Genomic DNA, 25,398 nt, shown 5'->3' on the forward strand with positions numbered 1-25,398 from the left:
TCGGCGCCAATTGTGGCAGTTGGCATTTTGGAAGAATTTTATAAAAATTGGGTTGAGGTGTATTTAAATGTTATCGATGTCCGTTTGGGATTTCGAGTCTGGGAATAGCTTTGTATGGTGATTCTGGTATTGGGAGTGCGTCCGGAAGTCGATTTGGAGGTTCGTAGGTCATTTCGGGATCATTTGGCAAAAGATAGAAATTTGAAGATTTTTTGAAAGTTTTACCGGGAGTGGACTTTGTAATATCGGGGTCGGATTTCGATTCCGGAAGTTGGAGTAGGCCCGTAATGTCAAATGCAACTTGTGTGCGAAATTTAAGGTCAATCGGACGTGATTTGAAAGGTTTTGGCATCGAATATAGAAGTTTAAAGTTCTAAAGTTCATTAATTTTAAATTGGGGTGCGATTTATGATTTCTATGTTGTTTGGCATGATTTGAAGGTTCAACTAAGTCCGTATTGTGTTTTAGGACTTGTTGGTATAATTGGTTGGGGTCCCGAGGGCCTCGGATGGATTCCGGAAGGTTAACGGATCGATTTTGAGACTTAATAATTTCTGAAGCTTAATGCTTCTAGTGTAATCGCACCTGCGTAACTTTGGCCGAAGGTGCGAGATCGCGGGTGCGGAAAATTGCTCGCTGAAGTGAGAATGGACTCGAGATGGGGCAGCCGCAGAAATGAACAGGAGCAGCGCACCTACGGGTGCACATGAGAGAGGCAGTTGTCGCTGGTGCGCAAAAATGCGCAGATGCACAAGAGCAGGTCGCACCTGCGATGCCCGCATAAGCGAAACGACTTGCACAAATGCGAGTTCTTGGCTGGGAAGTGAGGACTGCAGGAGAGGAATTTGTACTGCACATGCGGAGCCGTAGAAACGGTCAGATCACCGCAGGTGCGATGGACGTTGGGCAGTGTATTCTCTTTAAATCGGGGGTTTGGCTCATTTTCACTTTATTTCGTGCATGGGAGCCAATTTTGGAGCACTTTTGGAGTGCCATCTTCATCAACTATAATGGGGTAAGTGATTTCTTCACATTGTGAGTTAAATACGTAGTTTTTACATCGATTCAAGAATGAAATTTGATAGAAATTGTTGAATTTTGAAAGAAACCTCAAAAATTATATTTTTGGATTTCGACCACGAATTTGGGCATGGAATTGAGAACAAATCATATATTTGAGTTCATGATGTTATGGGTAGTGGTTATCTTCGAAAATTTCTGGATTCCGGACACGTGGGCCCGGTGGTGAATTTTAGGAATTCTTCAATTTGAATTGGAAAAATCACTTTAATAGCTAAGATGTGAACTCTTGAGCATGTATTGACTATTTTATATAACATTTGACTAGCTTCGATCATTTGGCACCGAGTTAAGGATTTAAAGCACAATTTTGGACCAGAAAGTAAGCTTTGAGACGAAGTAAGTCTCTTGTCTAACTCTGTGAGGAGGAAAATACCCCCAAGTATTGTAAGTTGATGTGTGCTACTTATTGTGGGGATTATGTACGCACGAGGTGACGAGAACCCGTACGTAGCTACATTCATGTTATTGTACAGGTATGCTTAGGTTCACATCATGATGTAGCTGCACTATTTGAGCATTCGCTTGCCTATTAAATTCCTTGGTTTTACATTCTACTTGAGACTAGACTTGCTATTGTAGAGATTTCACGAGTTCATGATTAGTCACCGAATAACCTTACTCCTCTTACGGCATGTTTCTGTGATATATATACTTCATTGAAAGATTTTTGTTAAAGAAATTACAACTCACACGTTTATTTGTGAGTGGGGTCAAGGACCTGTCAAAGCTTCTTATTATTATGGGATCGGGCCATTCGCCTCGACAGGATTATGTATTTCACTCTTATGGGATTAGGTTGTTTGCCTCTGCAGGGTTAAGTATTTCACTCTTATGGGATCGGGTCGATCGCCTCGGCAGGATTTATGTACCACACTCTTATATGAGCGGGTCGTTCGTCTCGGTAGTTTAATAGATGCATCTATGGTTCATGCTGTTTGACCCTCTGCATTGCACAATTTAAATATTTATGTTGGATCGGGTCGTACGTCTCGGCATTTCCTATATCATATCCTCATGGAATCGTGCGTAATATTTGACAATAAGCCAGTGTATCTGTAAGTTTTCCCAATTTGAGTTATGAAAATCTATCTGATGAGATCCACTATATCTATATATATACTCCGGTTAAGGAGGAAATTTCTAATGGAGAGCTTGAGTTGCTTGTAAAGAGGGGGATTTGTACCACGTGATTTATACTTGTTTATTTTTTTTATTTACTCTGCCTCATATTTACTTACCTCTTTACTGTACCTGATATTATTGGACCACTAGTGAGTGTCAATGTCGTCCCCTCGTCACTACTCCTCCGGGGTTAGGCTAGATATTTACTGGGTACACGTTGATTACGTACTCATACTACACTTGCTGCACATTTTTGTGCAGGTATATATGTGGCTAGTGGCCTTGTGAGAGCGGAGGCGTGTATGCATGCGGGGACTTACATGAGCTGCATTCCATATTACGACCCCCAACCGGCAAAGTCTCCTTCATAGTATTTATATTTCTCCTGTCCAAATTTATATTCCGGACAGATATTGTATTTTATTTTACATTCCTAGTTGATGCTCATGCACTTGTGACACCGGATTTTGGGGTGATTATGGGTTGTTCTGTATTAAAATTGTTAAGAATATTATTATTTACACTGTGAATTCCATCTTTTACTATTTAATTGAAAGAAAATATGACTTCAAAAATATTAAAATGAGAACCAAATTAAGTATTTATTTTTGGCTTGCCTGACAGCGCCGTCCGCTTCTCTTCTTTGTTTTCAGAACTTGGATCCGACATTTCAGCCGCAATACCGCCGCTAACACTGTTACCATATTTCCCATTTGAAACCTACAATCCCTTTTCTAAATAGCAAAACTAAAGTCCAAAAATGAAAAACATGAAGAAGAAAGAAAAAAACTTAATAATCACGTGTGCTTCAAGTTTTCCCATCTTCAAAGTATTTTCTAGTCCTCTGTAAAATCAGAAACAATGAGTCGATTTGACTGGGTCAATTCACCGGAAAATATTTTTGGCCGGAAAGAATTGTAATGCTCATATCTATACTCTGATTATTGACACATTTATTCTTTCTTGAAATTATAAGGTGATTTAGGAGTAAGTTAATTAGTTATTTCTTTCGTATTTTGTGAAGAATAATCTAAATCTTGACTTATTGCGGAGAAAAGAGGGGGGAGATGAAGGGGGAAAGAACACAAAAGTTGGAAGGGAATTAATTAGGGAGAAGAAGATTAAAGGAAACTGGGGGAGAAGGGGGAAGGGAATTCTAGAAAAGAAGAACAGAAAGTGGGAATGGGAGGCGAGGGATGGGATAAACAGCGAAGGGAGAAGGGGACATTGGAACTTACATGATTTTTCCTTTTCTTTCAATTTTAATTTAATTTTATATTTTAGTAAAAAATATTTACACAAACAAATTGAATTCACGCACCTATTTTGTGTGAATTACATACAACATTGCCATATCACACATGATATTGCCACATAAGCATAGTCAACAGTCAAATGTGTCTATTAATGCGCAAATAGTTGTGTTAGAGTGTTCAAATGGGAAAACCCAAAGTTTATGTACCGAGTTGACAAATGAATACAAGTTTAAGTGGCTCGGAGACAAAATAACCTAAAAGATGGGATGGGTGATCCATAAGATCATTTGGCGAGGTTCATCCCTCGGCGTGGGGATCTTTCTGGAAATAAAAACTTATTTTGTTGAGGCAATTTTTCTCGTCGCTTACCTGCATTTCTCTTGGTATACCCATATGTGTGCCTCCTAATTCTGTGAAGTCCTTGGAGCATGTGCCATTTATTCAGTATCCTTGTCAAGAAAGAAGTCAGTTAGTTGCGGAACTGACTATAATTACATGTAATTTAATACATGCGGCAAACCTACTAGAATTTGATTATAGCAGTTAAAAGGTAAACTACATTGAAATATGATTGAGGATTACTCTTTTGCCAGGTCCACTTAATAATTGCTCTTTTCATAAAAAAAGAATCATGGTGGAATTTTCTATCTATTTTGCCTTGGAATATACACAATATTGCCACTTTTGTTAAATCTTGCATCAATCTAGTACTGGCAATTAAAGGTCCGACCCAATTGTAGGTTGAAACAGGTTAGACAAAAATATATAAAATATCTGATCCAGTCATATTTCATATGGATCGAGCGGCAAATAATGTTAGTAATCATATTAGTCATGACTTTTTGAATATTGACGACCGATCTTTATCTTATTTTAATTTATGTTGATTGCCCTAACTGCACATTTGTTACAGCACTATTTATACGTGAAAATAATTATATCACACAACGGAACAAGTCGAATAAGCCATTGGTGATAACACATAGTGTTTAGGCAAAGTAAAATTCTACCAACAAAAAGAAAAGAATATATTAGCCAAACTTTCTCAATATTTCATGATTAACTCAGTATCATTACAATTCTCTCTTTTATTCTTTTTTAAAGGAAAGGGGTGTTGAGTGTTCACAAGTCAATTAATAGTAAAACGAAAAGCAGCTCAAACTCCAAAAGCCGTCACTTGTAGGAACTGGCATACAAATGCCACCCTTTCTCTTGTAGCAGCAGAAAGTTAACTCAAACATAACTTTATTTTTTTGGGATAATACATAATTACCCCTTAGGGTTATCCCCTTTACATATGTACTCTTATATTTTGCGGGTGGTTCTATAACCCCCTCGACTTTATTTGAACTGTAATAAATACCCCTTTTTGGCTGACGTGTCCCAAAAGTATCATTTTTATTAATTTCTTTTCCCCTTTCTCCCTTTTCTTTCTTTCTCTTTCTTGTTTCTTATTCTTCCATCGTGCATTTCACCTCATTTTGTTTTGGTAAGAGGGGAAACGCGCAGCCGCTACACCCTCTGCCACAATCTCTGCCTTCTGGGTGAGCGCTTTGTGCGCACTGGGTAAACCTCCCCTCTGTAATAGCCTGCAAATCACACAGGGGATTTAAACCGCACTAGGCAAGCCCTGTGCGATAGACTCAACCCATAAGGTATTGAGGGGGGATTCGATCCCAGGTCATCCATAAGAGAAAACTTCTTATGGCCGGTTCTTCAAAAACTCAAATATTCTGGCAAGAACAATAGAGAAAACTAGAAAAAGATTAACAATGGAGGTTCGCCGGCCAAATAATCTCTCTTGTTCTACTAGAAAAATGTGATTCTAACTTGGTGTCAAGTTTGATTTCAATTCTTGAGTTTTTTTATGTATTTTTGTGATGTTATGGAATACTTTTGTGGGCTTTGATTGATTTTTATTTTTATTACAAGAAATCTTAGGTTAGAAAAAATGGAATTATGCCGGTGAAAATCTCCGGCAAAGTTAAGCTCGCCGGAGAAGAAGGTGCCAAAAAAAAGAAGTAAAGATATAAAAAAAATTAAAATTAAAATAATGAGTAAACATAAAAATAATATAAAAGAAATGATGTGACACAAATTGGTTGGTGTGTGTCATCCACTGATTTCTTAGAAACTGGTGGTTATCTCAAAAGATGTTATTACGACCCGGCCGGTTGTTTTGAGTGTATTAGTCTCAATCCCCTATTTATGGAATCCTCTGTGTTATATTTCAGTTACGTGACTTATCGGGGTGTTTAGTTTTGGTTTCGGATGAGTTTCGGAGTGAAATGGGATACATAGTCCCTAAGTTGGAAGGTTAAGTCGTAGGAGTTGACCGTAGTTTGACTTGTGTGAAGATGACTCCATAATGAAGTTTTGACGGTTCCAATATCTCCGTATGATAATTTTGGTCTTAGGAGCGTGTCCGGATGTTTATTTGGAGGTCCGTAGGTCGTTTTAGCATGATTTGGCGAAAGTTGGAAAATAGAAGATTTTTGGGAAGTTTGATCAGGAGTTGACTTTATTGATATCGGAGTCGGATCATGATTCCGAAAGTTGAAATAGGTCTGTAATGTCATTTATAACTTGTGTACAAAATTTGGTGTCAATTAGAGTTGTTTTGGTATGAATCGGCGTTGGTTTCGGAATTCAGAATTGCATAGTTCATAGGCTTGAATTTGGATTGTGATTCGTAGAATTTGTGTTGTTTGATGTGATTTGTGGCCTCGAGTAGGTTCGTTATGTATTTTGGAACTTGTTAGTATATTCGGACGGGGTCCCGGGGCCCCCGGGTGTGAATCAGATGGAAATCGGATCATTTTTTGACTAAGTGTTTTGCTAAAGTGGTGTTGTTCTGGTGTCATCGCACCTGCGGAGGGGCTGGCCGCAGGTGCGGTCACGTAGAAGCGCCTTGGTCATCGCATAAGCGGAGGATCCATCCCAGGCTTGGGTTTGCAGGTGCGGACGCAAAAGCGCAGATGCGCTTCCGCAGGCGCGACCCTTTTCTCCGCAGAAGCGAAATTTAAGGAAGGGTACTGGGATAGGACCGCATGTGCGGTCTACTTCTCCGCAGAAGCGGGCTCGCAGTTGCTAGCCATGGACCGCAGAAGTGGGACCCCTAGACTTAAGTGGAATCTGCACATGCAATAATTTTTTCGCAGGTTCGGCTTTGCAGAAGCGACACAAAGGCCGCAGATGCGGGGATCGCTGAGCAGAAAGGGAAAATTCGAGGGTTTGATTTCATAATTCATTTTGGGACTTTGAGAGCTCGGTTTGAGGCAACATTTCGTGGGATTTTCAGAGAGGACTTTGGGGCAAGGAGTTCTAACTCGTTTTTGATTAATTCTCATGAATCTATTGATAATTTCATCATTTAATTAGTGTTTTGAAGTTTGAAAGTGGGAAACAATCGTAGAAACTCCTTAGGCTAAATTCTTGAGTTTTGAAAGGCGAAATGAGGTCGAATTTGATTCTTGTGTGGTTGGACTCGATATCGAATGGATGTGGTCGGATTTGTGAAATATCATTTTATTGAGTTACTCTCCGGTTGTTATTGTTGATACTTTGTGTACATTGTGGTTGTGTCCTGGGCTCCTTATTGTGAAATTTTTTATTGTTTGGCTTTTCTGGCAAGATGTGATATTGAGCACTTGAGGTGCGAATTGTGATACGTTGTGATATTGATGCACATGCGGTGGTATAAGGTCTGGGTATTGAAACGCATGTGGTGAGATAAGGTGGGCTTAATACGCGTGGCTAGTAAGGGAACTACTAGAAGCCATACAGTGCGATAAGGTGGGTTAAAACGCGGAATGCTATTTCGGAAAAAATAATTTTTAAAACTAAATGTAAAGGCTCAAACGGTGATGTAATAAAAGACTGTGATTTTCTTTTATGATTTGGGACTACGAGGCGGTACCTCGGTAGTGGCCCTTGTTAATCTTTCTCTATTTGCTGTATTTGCCTTGGTTGTTTGTTTCCTTAACATGTAAATCCTTCTTTCCTTCCGTGTTGTATTAACTGCCTTGATTCTGTGTTGTTAACTTTCCGTAAATTTCTTATTGTTTCATTTATATTGTCATTGTCATTATATTATTATATCTTTCGTCTTGTTTCATATTATCTCCAGTTGGGCCTTGACCTGACCTCGTCAATACTCTACCAGGTTAGGCTGGGCACTTACTGGGTACCGTTGTGGTGTACTTATACTACGCTTCTGCACATCTTTTTATGCAGATCCAGGTATTTTCTATCAGTCCCAGCATTAGTGAGCTAAGGTTACTTTGGAGATTTCAAGATACACTTGCCCGCGTCCGCAGGCCTCAAATTCCCCTTCTATCTAATTTTTCCTTATGTGATTACACTATCTTAGACAATGATGTATAAGATTATTCAGAAATGTTACTAGAGCGTGTGCCTTATACTTCACCAGGTTTTGGGAGATGTACATTTTGAGTTACAGATTCAATTTATGCAGTTGTTGAAGTTTTGAGATTTTTAGTTTTTATTTCAATTATTCTGCACGTTGTTAGGCTTACATAGTCTTAGAGACTAGGTGCCGTCACGACATCCTATGAAAGGAATTTGGGGTCGTGACAAGTTCAAACAAAGCCAGGGGTCATATGACCACCGCAAAGTAAAAGTGCATCTGGTAAAGTGGGACAACCCAATAGGGTAATTAAGTATTATCCCTTTTTTTTTCTTTGGATACTTGAAAACTAATTTCTTTACTATTTCTCTCATTTGAGAAGAAGAGGTTCAGCTAAGGAAGATAAGATTTTTTCTCGATCTTGAACACCAAATCCATCTCCGTTTTGCTACATCCTCCTTAACATTTGCTTCCCTCATGTAACACAAGATAGATGAAGGCACATCACCTCTTTCCTGTTCAGCCTGTTAATTAAGTACTTGGAAATGTGAGAATATCACAAATTCATCAAATGAAAAAAAATCATAAGGCAAGATCTCAAACAAATAAGAAAGAGAGAAATTAAATTGGAAATATAATTACTAAATATAATAATTACTTACAGCTGAAGTCCCAAGGTCATTACATAGTCGGATTATAAAGGAGGAATAGTATATAAGGTCTTGTTCATTCTCCAGGAAATCTATAACTTGTGAGAAATCTTGAGATAAACCAAGAATTACATGAATAGAGAGCACATTGCCTCCTGATGATTTCCACTTGTTATCTAAATATTCCAAAAATGATGGTGTATAACCCTTTGAATCCCATTTGGCTTCCAGAAGTAGTTCTTTGCAAAAACTCTGCCAACTGATTATTTTTGGGTACGTTCTAGTCAAATTTGTGTCAAGTGTTAGGGCCGAAATAATCAAGTGTCATGTGAAAGATAACAAAGAAAACCTTAAATGACGATAACTCATACAACAAAAAATAAAATATCAAAAGAGACACTGACATTTAACATTGTTCGGTCAATTGACCTATATCCACAGGCGGAGATGAACAATCCACTATATATTAACGACCCGACTTGTTATTTTAAGAATTAATGCCTCGTTCAGTGACTTCAGGTCTCGAGAAGCTTCGTAATATGTATTATGACACGCGGGTATGGTCGAGTTTGATTTTCGGAAGATTCGGAATTTAATTAAAAGAAAAATTCTCATTTTTAAGCTTAAATGAAAAGCATTGACCGGAGTTTGACTTTTGAGAAAACGACTCCGGAATGGAATTTTGATAATTTCAATAGATCCGTATGATGATTTAGGACTTGAGCGTATGTTCTGGTCGAGTATCAAGTGGCCCGGGAGTATTTCGACGCCTATTACTGAAGGTTGGTATTTTTAAAGTTTAAGAATTTTCTAAGTTTGGGTTGAAGTGAATTCTGATGCTATCGGTGTCCGGTTGGGATTTCGAGCCTCGGAATAGCTCAGCATGGTGATTCTGGTCTTAGGGGAGCATCCGGATGTGGATTTGGAAGCCTGTAGGTCATTTCGGGGTCATTTGACGAAATTTAGAAATTTGAAGGTTTTTGGAAAGTTTGACCGGGAGCAAACTTTTTGATATTGGGGTCGGATTCCGATTCTGGAAGTGGGAGTAGGTATGTAATGTCAATTATGACTTGTGTGCAAAATTCTAGGTTAATCGGATGTGATTTGATAGGTTGCGGCGTTAAATGTAGAAGTTTGAAGTTCTAAAGTTCATAAAGATTGCATTGGGGTGCGATTCATAGTTTTGATGTTGTTAGATGTGATTTGAGGTCTCGACCAGGTTCGTGTTATGTATTGGTACTGGTTGGTACGATTGGACGGGGAGCAGGGGGCCTCGGGTTTGATTCGGGGTGGTTTCGGACCAAATTTGGGTGTTTTGATGTTATTGGTTGCTTGTTTTGGTGTTGTTCTTTGCGTTCGCGACGAGCCTCTCACATTCACGAAGAAGGATTTTGCTATTGGGACTTTGTTCTTTGCGTTCGCGAAAAGGTTCTCTCGTTCGCGAAGAAGAAAATTTTATTGTCCGTCGTCTGAATTTGGAGATTCATATCTCGCAATCTATATAGAATTTGGAAATGATCCAAAATTAAAAGTTGTAGCCCTTTGTGTCTAGGTTTCATAAAGGTAAACCATTTGGCATTTAGAGTTGTGTACAAAAAGTTATGGTAGATACACTATAGATTGTCTGGAAAGAGTTTAGAAATCTCTGTTGCATATAGCTGACTTTGGAAGCTTATATTTTGCAATATATAAGGAATTGGGAGATGAGCAACAAATGAAAGTTTTAGCCCTTGGGGTTTAGTATTCAGAAAGTCAAACCATTTATCATTTGGAGTTTTGTACAAAAGGTTATGACCATTATACTAGAGGCTATCTGAGAAGAGTTTGAAAATGTCTGTTGAAGAATTTGTTCATCGCGAACGCGAGGAGAGTGTCGCGAACGCGAAAAACAAACCTCTAGGTAGCAGAATAAAGTCTAAATTCGTCTCATTCTTCCATTTTTGAACCAAGGAAGCTCGGGTGAGGCGATGTTTCGAGATTGTTTCAAGGAAAATATTGGGGGTAAGAATTCCTAACTTGATTTTGGTTAAATTACATGAATCTATTGTTATTTTTATCACTAAATTAGTGAATTGGGTTGAAAATGGTAAAAATTCTCTAGACTTTAATTTAAGATTTGAAGGGCGATCCGTTATCGGAATTTGATAATTTTGGTATGGTTGAACTTGTATCGGAATGGGTGTTCGGATTTCGTAAGAAATTTGTCGGGTTCCAAGGGGCGGACCCCGCGCTGTCTTTTTAGAATAAAATTTTAAGTTGGTATTTTATTATCCGAAATTAGTTTCGATGAATTTTAATGAAGTTAGACAATTAATTTGGATAGATTTGAGGTATCCGGGGGTCAATTCAAGCAAGAAGACAATTTTGGAATATCGACATAACTTCAAAAAGGTAAGTATCTTGCCTAACCTTGAGTGGGGGAATTACCCCTTAGGCATTGAGTCTTATGTGAAAAACTATGTAATTGAAAACCATGTACGCGAGGTGACGAGTACGTACTTGATTTATATGTGCAAATTATATCGGCTAAAATTCTTAGATGCCCTTATGTACTAAATTGGAGATTATTGGTACTTATTAAATCCTCTATTTGTCATGCCTAAATTCTTGTTTGTTGAATTTATTTTTATATGATGATTTGGTGTGATTGTCACCTTGATCTTTTTATGTGAATTCCGTATTTTTGTTGAGTTGATATTTTCTAGAGATAATTTCATTATGGATTATTCATTGCAAATAATTTATTAAATAATTTTAAAATGAGGCATTAATCTATTTGCCAAAATTTTGGATTAAAGAAGGTATTGTTCCTTGATGAATTATTTTTCAGTTCATGTTGTTAAAATTGGTATTGAATTATAAAGGTCGTAAATCATACTGAGGCCAAGTGTTAAATTGTGAAATATTATTTAGTTGAGTTGTTCACTCCCGAATATTTTGTTAAGATTTTGTGTGCACATTATGGTCAAACCATGAGCTCCTTATTGTGAAAAATAATGTATTGTTGATTTCTATGACAAGTTGTAATATTTGAGTACTTGATGTGCAACTTGTAATATGGTGTAATATTTGAGCACTTGATGTGCAATTTGTGATATGTTGTAATATTTGAGCACTTGAGGTGCAAGTTGTGATATGTTTTGATATGTGAGCACTTGATGTGCAATTTATAATATGTTGTGATATTTGAGCACTTGAGGTGTAAATTGTGATATATTGTGATATTGATACGCATGCGGTGGTTATAAGGTCTGGGTGTTGAAATGCAAGCGGTGAGATAAGGGGGGCTTGATACGCGTGGCTAGTAGGGGAACTACTAGAAGCCATGCGGTGTGATAGGGTGACTAAAACGCGAGATGCTATTTCGGGAAAAATAATTTTTAAAAACTAAACGTGAAGGCTCCCGCAGTGATATAAGGAAAGATTTTGAATTTATTTATAATTTGGGACTACGAGGCGGTACCTCAAGAGTGCCCTTTGTTGATATTTCACTATGGTTTCACTTTCCTTTGGTTATTTTGTTTTTTTTTCCGTAATTTGTAAATTCTTTTGTTTCCCGTGATGTATTATTTGACTTAATATTAAGTGTTTTGTATTTCTTGCTGTATTGTGTTAATCTTAACTTTTTCGTACGAGACTTTGAGGATTTGTATTTCTGGGTTGTACTTGTTTTTTATGATTGAGTTGTTTTAAATAAAAAAACTTTCTAGTATGTTTTAATTTAATAAATTTTATATCCAAATCAGTAGCTTATCTGATACTTTATTTTAATTGAAATGTCATTTTGCTTCACTCAAATGATTTCTAAAATAAACTTATTTCTTTATTGATTTCTTACTTGATTTAAAGATTTTAACCTTACATTGATATTTTGGTACGTGAGTTGTCCGTGCGGTTATAAACAAATATGAGCATGAGATGCCGGGGATTATTGATATTATTGATACGTGAGTTGTCCGTGTGGTTGTGATAGAAATATGGGCACGAGGTGCGATGAAAAATATGAAAGTGGGCTGAGACCCATAATTTTATGATTGTGAAATGAGGTGTCACATGATGACTTTTACTTGAAAATATATTTATTTGAAAGAAGTATATTCGAAAGATATTTATTCAAAAGAAGTATATTCGAAAGATATTTATCTTAAAGAATAATATGTGAAGGATATATATTTGAATGATTTGATTAATTGATTGTACTTGTGTTCCTTATTCGTCTGAGCAATAATTATGATATTTTTGTTGCCTTGTTGTTATATCACTGGTTGATTTTGTTGTTATCATTGCTAGTTGTTTTCCAGTACTATTGTATACTACTATATTGCACAGGTTATTTGACTAGTGAGTGTTTTGACTGTACCTCGTCACTACTCCACCGAGGTTAGTCTTGATACTTATTGGGTACCGACTGTGGTGTACTCATACTACACGTCTATACATTTTTGTGCAGAGCCAGGTATTGGAGCTATCAGACTCGGACAGAGTTAGAGTGTGATCGCAAAGATTCAAGGTAGAGCTACTTGGTCGTCGCAGTCCCTTGAAGTCTTTTTATTTTATTGTACTATTAATTATTAATCAAACATTATTGAGTATTCGATTCTTGAGATCATTTTATGTATTCAGTTAGAGTTCGTGACTCAGTATTACCAGTCTTGGGAGGTTGTTTGTAACTATTTCTGCTGTTAGTTTCTATTTAAAAAGAAATTAGCTTGAATTGTAATTATAATCGGCTTACTTAGTGTTAGAGACTAAGTGTTATCATGACGCCTGTGGTGGTATTTTGGGTCGTGACAATATAAAATATAGTACAAAATATCAAGAGAACAACCTCACAAAGAGGCACACACAAGTGGCAGGCTAACACTTGTTCCAAATATTCTCCCCATAAACAAGACTCTCAAACTCCTTATGGCTACATTATGGATACTACTAAATGAGAAGGAAGGATCCTCAATTAGTAGAAGTCTAAAACTTTTTTATCCAAAATAAGGACTAGCCAAATATGAAAGAATTATATTTTTCTTTTCGTAAAAGGTAAAATTAATTATGGTAAATATGTTATCCTCCCTTGAAGGAATAAGAAAACTTAATATGATAAAAAAACATGGCAAACACCTAATAACATGTAGTGATTACACTAAACCGTAGACAATAATTTAACTACTAGTTGTTTTAGTTGTCTTTAGTTGTTTACATAGTTTTTTCTAAGAAACATTTAGATCAAACAGGAAAACAACTTCTTCCTCACTCTATTTTTATATTTGTGCTCCTACTAGCTAGCATGTAAAAGATTTCCTTATTACAACAAATCATGAACATTATCATATATATATAGTCTTCATGCTCTATCATTACCACCACTCTCAAATGTGATATAGTAAATTCTAACAACATTATTTTTAAAAAGGCCAAATACATATGTGGCCTCTTAAAATTGTCATATTGTTTCATTTAGACCCTTGAACTAGGCCATGTTCCTATTGAATACCTAATGTTTGGTGAAAATATTCCTATTAAACACTTAATTAATAACCTCTTGCAAGAATAAGGTGTGTGAATCTCAAACGCCTGATATACATTTTTAATTCAAAAATGGACCAATCAAGATGTGACACAAGGATTTCTCTTTTAAAGAAAAAACTTCTTCAGTTACGTTTTCAAAATCTCTCACCCTCCCCTTTATTGCCGGTGCCACCATCTACCCACGTCCGAGACCACCTCCGACCACCTTCCCTCACTTTAAGACAATTCGTGAATTCTCCCTACTGGAAAAGCTAGTCAAACTAAGGAACCTATCTATTAGTAGCTACTGTCATTAACGATGAGTAATCCATTCAGGCCACGAATCATAACTTCGAAAACACTACTTTCTCAGTCAAAATTCGCAGTAAATTAAGCTTAGCATTGCTAGAGATTTTTGTAATGGAAGTAAAAGGTTTGTGCCTTAAAATTCCAAAGGGAAAAAAATCAATGTAGATAAAAATAAGCAAAAGAAGAACGTCAAACTACTGCTCCATTTTGTAGTGGCAGTAACGTTGCCGGACTTACATTGGCAGCAAGCAAATCTATCCGGAATTAACAATGAGATTGGAAGAGGAAAAAATGATGCAGAGATTCATTTTTATGCTATTGAATCAAAAGAGTTGCTTAATGGTATGCTTATCTTTTTTGTATCCGGTGATATGGTAGCGGTAGGCTGGTGGAGATTTGGTAGTTATGGTGGTGGAAATGACTGTCAAGGGAAGAGAGAAGATGAAGGAAAATAGAAAAATATACTACTCTCTCCATTTCAAATTAGATGAGGTAGTTTGACTTGATACGGAGTTTAAGAAAAAAAAAAACTTGTAAAGATAAAAGTAAAAGCCTAATGTAGAAAAATAGTTAATTTCTAAGTCCCCGGCAACGACGCCAAAAACTTGTTGCGACCAAACACACTCACGCAAGTATACGCGGTCGTCAAGTAATAAAGTGACTAAAAGTCGGATATCGAACCCACGAGGACTTATGATTAACTATTAACTAAATTAGACTATCCTAATTATCTAAACAATAATTAAACCTAAAAATATTTTATTCTAAACTAATTAAATAAAAAATATAAATAATGAACTTTGAACAGAGAAAGAGCAGATTTTTTATGATATCAATGTAATGAAAACGATCTAGGGTTATGGGCTATCTAACAATCCTATTGTATTCTTCAATTGAATTGACCGACTAATTTATCTAGCTTATTGGTTGACAGGGTTAATATTGCTCATAAGAATCTGTCGAGTTCTTACTCGCCTATTCAAGCTAACCTAACGCCTATATGTCTATGGAGTTAGAATCAACAAGAACGCATTTATAATTCCTTTAAATCAACCAAGCAAGGCAATTAGGTATATGTCTATCCTAACCACGAATCTGTTCCCCGATGCCCGAGTTCAAGAACTTGCTCTACTCAATCCTATATGCAATCTAGAATTCCCACTTTCGAGTTTAATTCTAGATTCGTAGATAATATTCAATTGGTGATCAAGTAATTAAATAATTAAGCGCAAGATTGAATAAATAAACCAATATGATAAATCAAGAAGGCAAAATCAATATCCGAATAACAATAGTCATGAAAGAATCACAACCCTAAAATGTGAAGTTTAGCTCCACATAGACATGGTAGCCAAACAATAAATCATACAAAGAAACATAAAAATTACTAAGTTTGGTGGAGGAAAAGATGAAACTCGGCCTCCACGGCGGCTCCGTGCTCTCCTTTGCTCAAACAATTCTATAAACATTTTGTTTAATAACTATTTATAGGTGTAGGAATAAGCTTAGGCCAAATAACGAAGTCCAAGACCAAAAAGGATTCAAAATTGCCTCGAACTCGGAAAGGTGGGTTGCAGCTTATAACGCGAGGCAGAATCCCGCGATGGATGAAGCGTCGCACCGTGTAATGCGAAGGAATTCCATTGCGTCGCTAGATTTTCCAATTTGCTGGTTAAGTCAATTTGATGCTTGCCTAACTATTCTTTTCAGTTGCATATCTCACGTCTTCCATGTTCTCCAAGTGTCCATGCCTCCATTTTCTCCAAAACGTGTATGTAATTTTGAACTCCTTACCAGCAAACTTTAATCAATTCAAATCTTTTAATTGCCTAACTTTTCAATCTGCTTCGTTTCTCATTCTTCTACTAAACTTTTCATTTCTTTGCAATTGTTTCTTTTGTCTTCTTTTGTAATATTAAACTTTAATCATTATATATCCAATAATTAAATAATCATGAATTCATTCTTGTAATGTATAAAATATAAATAAAATCTCTACTTTGCTCCCAATTTCACCTCCAAAGTACCTACATATAAAATAAACTCAATTAAGCACAAACATAGTACAATTTAGCATTAGAATACTAAAATGTAAGGTAATTAGTGCACTAAAAATATATAATTATAGCTAGACATCACTACCCCACACTTAAACATTGCTCGTCCTCGAGTCAACAAACAAATTACTCTATCTTTGAGCAGTCTACACAAATGACCATGGTTGATAGCAACAATTAAACACTAGCATATGCAATCACATACACTTCCCTTTACTTATGTCATTCTTCAAAAATTTTCAAACAAAGACAACATGCTCACAACAATCCAAGCCTCAAAAACCAACTCAATATCATAATGCACTCATGGCTTGAACACCCAATATCATAGAGAAGTCTAATAATGTTACATATCCCTCTTGAAACCATGTGCCCTCACAACAAAAGAAAAGAGAGTAAAATCAATCCACACATTCGAATCTCATGCTCACATATATCAACGAAAATCGCTCACTCTCACAAAAGAAGTCACATGCATGTAATTGGTACCATAAGCTTGCCCTTAATGTAAATCTCTACTAATGTAAGCTCGCTCGATCTAAAATCAATTAGGAATTTTTTATGGTTGTAATGTGGGCTAAGGGACGGGTAGGATATATTTTAGGAATACTGACTCAACCTCCTAAGCACTTTAACACATCACCAAATAACTTAAGCGTAAATTCTTCAACACCACTTCAATTTCACCAATAATATCACCCCCAACAATATTTCCTCTTTCTTTAAGCACTACTTTATGTCATACCCACTAGCAAGAACAAGACAATAATTTATTCATCTATATTTATTCCAATTTTTTTTTTCCAACTATTTTTTTCAATTTCCGCTAGTGGTGTATTATTTTACAAAACAAGTGTACCTTTCTTCCTTTCATTGGTTCCACTCAAAAGTCACCCCATACTTAGTTCCTTCTTACTTCTTTTAGCGCTCATCTAACAATTAAAGTGCTTTAAGAGGTAAAAGGATAAAAAAATATTAATTAAGAACAAAAAGGGTATAGAGTTGTAATGTGGGTGCCAAATAAAAATCTATAGGCTCAAAAGGGTTAACTAAGGATCAATTTTTATTTGTAATAAGCAATTAAGTTCAAAAAGATCAAAGAAAGCCTAAAATTATTTTTCAAACCAAGCATCACCTAAAATTTCGCTTCAAGTCACATACCGGGCAAGTTCTAGACACAAGTACAATACATGGACTACATAAAAGTCTCACCACACATGGCACATGAATCACTAAGGACGGCCTCATTCCGACTCTCAAACAATGCAAGTATTCACGGAGCCACGAGATATTGAGCATTAAGCGCAAAGTGAACACAAGTCAAGAAAACGAGAAATTGTGCCACAAAACATGCTATCCAATTTATAAAGGCTTCATGATCAATTTTAAAACATAGGAAAGGCACTACACATGCCAAAGCCTGAATACGCTACTATCAAACAAGTCAAGAGCCCCTATGAATCTCATATTTCTTCCTCCATTTATTTTTTAAACTCTAATCTATTCTCAAAGAAAAGAAATTTACCCGGTTCAAACTACATCCCATGGAAAAGAACCGAGGCACAAAGAAAAACCACAGGGGATTATTGCTACAAAAAAAAACATATTTTTGGATTTTTCTATTTTTTTTTTGTTTAGACTTTAATCCCTCAAGAAAATTGTCTAGGAGATCCATCGTCGGGAAAAGTCCAAAAACAAATTTTCAATTTTTTTTCTCAATTGTTTTCTGTTTTATTTTTATTTTTATCTTTTTTTAAATTACGCTACTAAAACTATTACTACTATACTACACCATTAATTCTACTAACTATGCTATTAAAAATAAATAGCTAGCTAACAATAAAAAGATAAGAAATTAACAATATACTAATATAATACTATAGAAAGAATAGAGAGTCTTCCACCCCACACTTAAAAGAGTGCAGTGTCCTCAATGCACAAATAAAGTAAAAATAACAACAAGGGTGGACAAGAAACTCCCTGAAAGGCCAAAGGCCGAAGCAATGGAGGCTAACAGGTACTCAGACTTTCCCCAGGCATGGTCCTTTGTGTGGGCACCACACACTTAGTTCTCACCATCTAGCTTATTTTTGCACTCTTCCAATAGCTTTGCTTCCTATACTTATAATCCTACAAAATAAAAACAGACACTACAAAAATAATATAATAAAAACAAAAATAAAAGAAGGTAGTAAAGCTGGGTTGCCTCCCAACAAGCGCCTAATTTAATGTCGCAGCATGACGTGAACTACTTTTTGCCTCCACCTCGAACTTATGAATTGCACCCCTAATTTGGCTTCAAGATTTCTATTATGCTCCCGAGGCGGTAAGACAAATTTAATTGGGCCAAGCAACCAATATCGCGTTTTACACTTCTTGGCATTCAGATGAGGTATGTAATTTTGTCTCTCTGGCACGACGAATTCAAGAATGTAAGCACCCCATTCCTCATCCATTGGCTCCTCCAAAGGCTCAGATGACTCGATTTCCATGTCATCATCCAAACACAATTTTGAAAAATGTATGGAATGAGGACCAATACACCCTAACTTTAGAATTGTATTACTCTTTACATCCTCATATGTACACACACTAGAGTCTTCACATATAATATTATCTACTTCCTCACATGACTCTAGAGTGCTTTCCTCGACATGGACATCATCAATACAAGTATGGACGAATGATTTACTCTCCCCGTTTAGCTCCTCAATTTGGCGTATAAGCTCCTTTTCAGCTTCACACAACTTAGAACTATTTTGTTGGGCGTTAGACGTATCAACATTTGCAATTAATTTAGCTCCCAAGTCGTGAATATCAGTGCCAAAATTTTCAATCTCCTGTCCCAGTTCAGCTCTTCCTTCTATAATGTGTCTCGTCCTATCAGTAATTTCCTCACGTTGAGCCTCATATATTTCTAACTTTTCAGCTTGTTCCACTAGCCATGTTTGGCTCAAAATCTCCACTTTTTCAAAATTTTCCTTTTCTTGAAACTCGCTCTCTTCATTCAATTCTTTCATATTAGCCTTCATTCTTGTGATTGTTGCCGTCGTTCTTTTCATATCTTTTTTGAGTTCATCATGTTGCTCTGCTACTTGCCTCATAATATACCTAATATATGCATCATGATCCATATCCTGCACTTCATTGCCCCTATCAAACTCACAAACATTGTTAGAAAGATCATAATAAGGGCTCTGAGAAGGATTAAAAGAATTAGGACAACCATCCCAATGGCTATCTTGACCACCACACATATTACAAATATTCCACTTGAAGGATTGAGATTGTGCACACAACTCGCTCCCGGGAACATTCTGACAATTTTTTCACCGGTGGGGTCCTCCAAAATATAGACAAGGATCATCAAAATAAGAATAACCATCATTCGAATAATTCTCATTCCAAGATGCCATGCTAAAATAAAATAAAATAAAAAATACTAACTAAACTAAAGAAAGAATAGAAAAACAAATGTCTAATCTAGAAAAATAGCTAATTTCTAAGTCCCCAACAACGGCGCTAAAAACTTGTTGCGACCAAACACACTCACGCAAGTATACGCGGTCATCAAGTAATAAAGTGACTAAAAGTCGGATGTCGAACCCACGAGGACTTATGATTAACTATTAACTAAATTAGACTATCCTAATTATCTAAACAATAATTAAACCTAAAAATATTTTATTCTAAACTAATTAAATAAAAAAATATAAATAATAAACTTTGAACAGAGAAAGAGCAGATTTTTTATGATATCAATGTAATGAAAACGATCTAGGGTTATGGGCTATCTAACAATCCTATTGTATTCTTCAATTGAATTGACCGATTAATTTATCTAGCTTATTGGTTGACAGGGTTAATATTGCTCATAAGAATCTGTCGAGTTCTTACTCGCCTATTCAAGCTAACCTAACGCCTATATGTCTATGGAGTTAGAATCAACAAGAACGCATTTATAATTCCTGTAAATCAACCAAGCAAGGCAATTAGGTATATGTCTATCCTAACCACGAATCCGTTCCCCGATGCCCGAGTTCAAGAACTTGCTCTACTCAATCCTATATGCAATCTAGAATTTCCACTTTCGAGTTCAATTCTAGATTCGTAGATAGTATTCAATTGGTGATCAAGCAATTAAATAATTAAGCGCAAGATTGAATAAATAAATCAATATGATAAATCAAGAAGGCAAAATCAATATCCGAATAACAATAGTCATGAAAGAACCACAACCCTAAAATGTGAAGTTTAGCTCCACATAGACATGGTAGCCAAACAATAAATCATACAAAGAAACATAAAAATTACTAAGTTTGGTGGAAGAAAAGATGAAACCCGGCCTCCACGGCGGCTCCGTGCTCTCCTTTGGTCAAAAAATTCTATAAACATTTTGTTTAATAACTATTTATAGGTGTAGGAATAAGCTTAGGCCAAATAACGAAGTCCAAGACCAAAAAGGATTCAAAATTGCCTCGAACTCGGAAAGGTGGGTCGCAGCTTATAACGCGAGGCAGAATCCCGCGATGGATGAAGCGTCGCACCGTGTAACGCGAAGGAATTCCATTGCGTCGCTAGATTTTCCAATTTGCTGGTTAAGTCAATTTGATGCTTGCCTAACTATTCTTTTCAGTTGCATATCTTAGGCCTTCCATGTTCTCCAAGTGTCCATGCCTCCATTTTCTCCAAAACGTGTATGTAATTTTGAACTCCTTACAAGCAAACTTTAATCAATTCAAATCTTTTAATTGCCTAACTTTTCAATCTGCTTCGTTTCTCATTCTTCTACTAAACTTTTCATTTCTTTGCAATTGTTTCTTTTGTCTTATTTTGTAATATTAAACTTTAATCATTATATATCCAATAATTAAATAATCATGAATTCATTATTGTAATGTATAAAATATAAATAAAATCTCTACTTTGCTCCCAATTTCACCTCCAAAGTACCTACATATAAAATAAACTCAATTAAGCACAAACATAGTATAATTTAGCATTAGAATACTAAAATATAAGGTAATTAATGCACTAAAAATATATAATTATAGCTAGACATCACTTCTCATTAAGGGTAAAATAGGTAAAATGAAGAGTTTAAAGTTGAATTATTTTTAAATTTAGAAATGTGTCATTTATTTTGTAACAGACTAAAAAGGAAAGTACCTTATCTAATTTGAAATTGAGGGAGTATTAAAATTAAAGACTTTGGCCATTCACTCTCTTTTTGGGCAAGTTTAAGGGGTTTGCAACTTTGCATATGTATTTGGCCTTCTAAAAAACAGTGATTGAAAATGTTCTCCTTTTTTGTAAAATGTTTTTCAAGAAATTAAAAGTATTTTCCACCAAATTAAACAATTTACGTTATAAGAAAAGGCAAGAATAAGAATTAAAATGGTGAATGCTTGTAATTAATCATAAGCATATATACCTACAGGGGCGAAACCCAACTTTGAAGTTTATGAGTTCCTATAACGATCTCAAGTTATTAATTGGACTTACAATCAAATATTTTTAAATATTTAATAAAAAAGAATTAATACATATACAAGGACTGTGCAAAAGCTACTGGGTTCCCTGGAATCCCGCACGTTACCCTCTAGATCCGCCACTGTATACCTATCAACAACGTTCAGGAAGGATTCTAGGTCATGGAAAGATCCATAAATATCATAACTGTCAATTACCATAATGAAAGTGATGGCTTGACAAGAGGGATTGCTCTGATAGTCAATACTCTCTACCTACAACCTCATGGCTGTGAGTTCGAGTCATCAAAGGAGAATTAATTCAACAAAAGGGATCAAAAGAGAATTAAAAGGGAGGAAAATTTTAAAAAACAAATAATGGCTTTGGTGAGCCAATTCTTGAAATGCGAATGCTGAGGCTCAAAAGCAATTCCCATTGACCACAAAAAGCTTTTGACAACTCTGTCTCTGCAAGCTTAGATATTCTATCAGTCGAAGTTTCCTCCACAACCCATCTCGAACAACTGGATAAGATATCAACTTTGTTATACAGTATCCCATTTTAATTATGGCAAAATACATAGTTTACCCATCCACCTTGCACTCAAATCCTTGTTACACATATGTTGACCACATGTTTAACTTTACACACCAAACCTTTTAAATGTGTGTCAATTACACACTACTTTTGATCAGCCTCTCGGACGTGTGAAACACGACCAATGCGGCGCGTGAAAAGTTACTTTCTGCCTCACCTGACAAATTACAACGCTAATTACTGGAATTGGGCTCATTTTCCTAACCCTAACGCCCACTTCTTCATATTCTTATTATTAAAATCAACCATTTTCATCTTCTTCATATTAAAAGAAGCTAATTTCAAAAAAACCCATCCCCCATCTTCAACTTCGACATCTAATATTTTCAAGCTCGTTATATTTGTTCAATTAAAGTGCAATTCATAAGGTAAGATAATTATTATTCTGACAATTCTCGAATTAGGGTTCATATTGAATGGAGAATTCTAGTCCATTTTGTTGATGTGGAGATGTAGCTGAACTAGTAATTTCATGGAGAACAGACAACCCTGGTCATTAATTCTACGACTGTAAAAATTACGAGGTAAGCTTAGATTGTTATAATTGTTATTTCAAGATTTTATAAGTTTCATTTCAAATTGTTTATGGATTTGCAAAAATATAAGAAAACTGAGTGTAAGTATTTCGCATGGTTTGATCCCCCGACTCATAAATACCTGAAGCGAGTGATTTTGGGTGTGCTTAAGAAGAAGAAGCAGTTTGAAGGGCATTTGCTGGAATACAGAAAATCGAGGAATTGGAGGAGACTCTTTTTATAATTTTAGGATTAATCATCATTAAGGCCTTTGTATTTGGTAGTTCCGAGCACTACTATATAGTGTAATGATATTCCCCTATATTGGTTGTTCATGTATATGGCTGATTGAAGTTGTTGTCTATGAGGGTTATCCCCGATTTTATTAGAGATGTATTCAAGCTCTTGTGTTATATTCCTATTTAGATCATTGAAGTTGTTGGTCTTTTCTTGTGTTATGTTCCTATTTAGCTTTGGTAACCAAACACGGCTAATGCAGCTTTTGTATAACCAAAGTATACCAGAATAAAAAGAAGACCTAAATATACTTCATTCCACAAAATAGGTGTTCATTAGTAGACACCAAAACGGATTAGCAATACTTTATAAAATATAACACTTGGTTGTCCATAGAAACACTTTATAAAGCGTAGCACTTGGTTGTCCATAGCAACACTTGCCTTTACAAAACATAATACATTGGTGTCCATAGCAACACTTAACAAAACATAAAGCTTAAACTACAACCAAAGTCTTCATTTCTTTTTCTGGTTCTTCGTTGGTTGAGATGATGAACTAGCTTGACTAAGATTGTGTTGTGATGATGCAGCTCTTTGAAGTTGTCTTGTGCTTATGGATATTTTGCCCATACACCTCAAGCTGACACTTCTTGGTTGGTAAGCACATTCCTCCCCTGAAGCTGTAGACCTCTCAGTCTTAGTTCCGGTGCTAATGACCCTTGAATTTTGTCCTCCACTCTGCCTAAGTACAGTATATTTAGTTATAACATTACATTCAATAGAAGGAAGATACATTAATTATAGCTTTATATAGTTCACTTACAGTAAAAGAAGTGAACTCATTCCTTGCTTTAAACAACCCAATTCCACTGCCTCTACCTCTTCCAACCCCTCTACCTGTTGCAGAAACTCCTCTACCTCTTGCTGATTGTGAACTAGATGTTGTAGTAGTATTAGTTTCTCTTCTTCTACCCCTTCCAGCAGCAAATGAAGGTGTACCAGTTGGTACATCATTTCCAGCAGTAGTTTCTTACTAGGGCATCCCCTCTTGTTGTGTCCACACATACCACAGAGGGAACAAGTCATCTCTATACCTCTCCTTGAAAGCTTCCCAGATTTTGGATGTTCAGTTTCTTCTCTTTTCCTATTGTTTTTGGTCTGCCAGGCATCTTTCCAACATGGGAGGTTCAATATAGGTGGCCTGAAGATGGCCACTATTTCATACACGGCACATGCTGGATAAATGTTCAATAAGCCTTCAAGTAAGTGAACTTATGATACCAATGTGCAATGTGGTGAATAGGTTCCATGTCCCTGAAATGCATGCTAGCAATTGCATGACAACAAGGGATACATTTTAACTGCCAAGCTCTGCAACTACATGTCATATTCACTAAGGATACCACATGCTTATACTTAGGATCTTCAATCTCATAGCATGTTTCACCATTCCATCTTAGAGTACACTTCATAGACTTTAGTAAATTATCCTGGTAAACCTTCATTACAATTGGCGAGATATCACATATTCATGTCTCACAGAACTCCCTCATCTTACCTATCCTAATCATCAGCTTAATTCTGATTTCCTCTAACATTGGGATGATTGTCTTGTGTCTCTCAGCCAGAATCCAGGAATTGAAAGTCTCACACATATTGTTGTCAATAATATCACACTTCCAATCACAATTGAAATAAGCTCTGCACCAGGTTTTTTTTCTGTAGTGGAGTAAGTTTTCACATATGCTATTCCCAAGCTTGTCTAGCATATCAAGTTGGTCATTCAATTCTGCAATACTAGAAGCTCTTGCACATCTCCAGAAACTATTTCTCCTCTCCAATCCTCTCCACTCTTTTGATCAATTTGCAAAGATGTGCCTAGCACATATCCTGTGTTCACACCCATGCAACAAATTCATTACAACATTAAATAAACCCTGAAGTATTCAAAAAAATAATAATTATTGAAGCAGAACAGTTACTGTTAAACACTGAATTAGCCTAGTGACTGAAGCAAAACAGTGCTTCTGCATATCAGTGCTTCTGAAAATAGTTACTGTCTGAAAATAGTTACTGAAGAAAAATAGTTAATGAAGGAAAATATTACCTTATGTATATCAGACATAATTGTAAGGTCTTTACCATCTTCTAAGCCCAAATCTTCACTTAAATACTTTAGAAACCAAGTCCAATTGAATGTGTTCTCCACCTCTACAACTGTCCATGC

At 36.0% G+C, this 25,398-nt stretch overlaps 1 protein-coding gene across 1 annotated transcript in view; it reads right to left on the bottom strand.

Annotated features, from left to right (window-relative positions):
* LOC107765628 (alpha-farnesene synthase-like) overlaps positions 1–25,398 on the bottom strand; it is a 202,426-nt gene that overhangs the window by 13,993 nt on the left and 163,035 nt on the right. Inside the window, exons 9-10 of the mRNA XM_075248633.1 lie at positions 8,493–8,739; positions 8,260–8,354 (exon numbers count right to left, since the gene is read on the bottom strand). Coding sequence (XP_075104734.1) covers positions 8,260–8,354; positions 8,493–8,739 — 342 coding nt within the window. The remainder of the gene's footprint in view (positions 1–8,259; positions 8,355–8,492; positions 8,740–25,398) is intronic.

This window comes from Nicotiana tabacum, unplaced genomic scaffold, assembly GCF_000715075.1.
Source record: "Nicotiana tabacum cultivar K326 unplaced genomic scaffold, ASM71507v2 Un00006, whole genome shotgun sequence".
Taxonomy (NCBI): Eukaryota; Viridiplantae; Streptophyta; class Magnoliopsida; order Solanales; family Solanaceae; genus Nicotiana; species Nicotiana tabacum.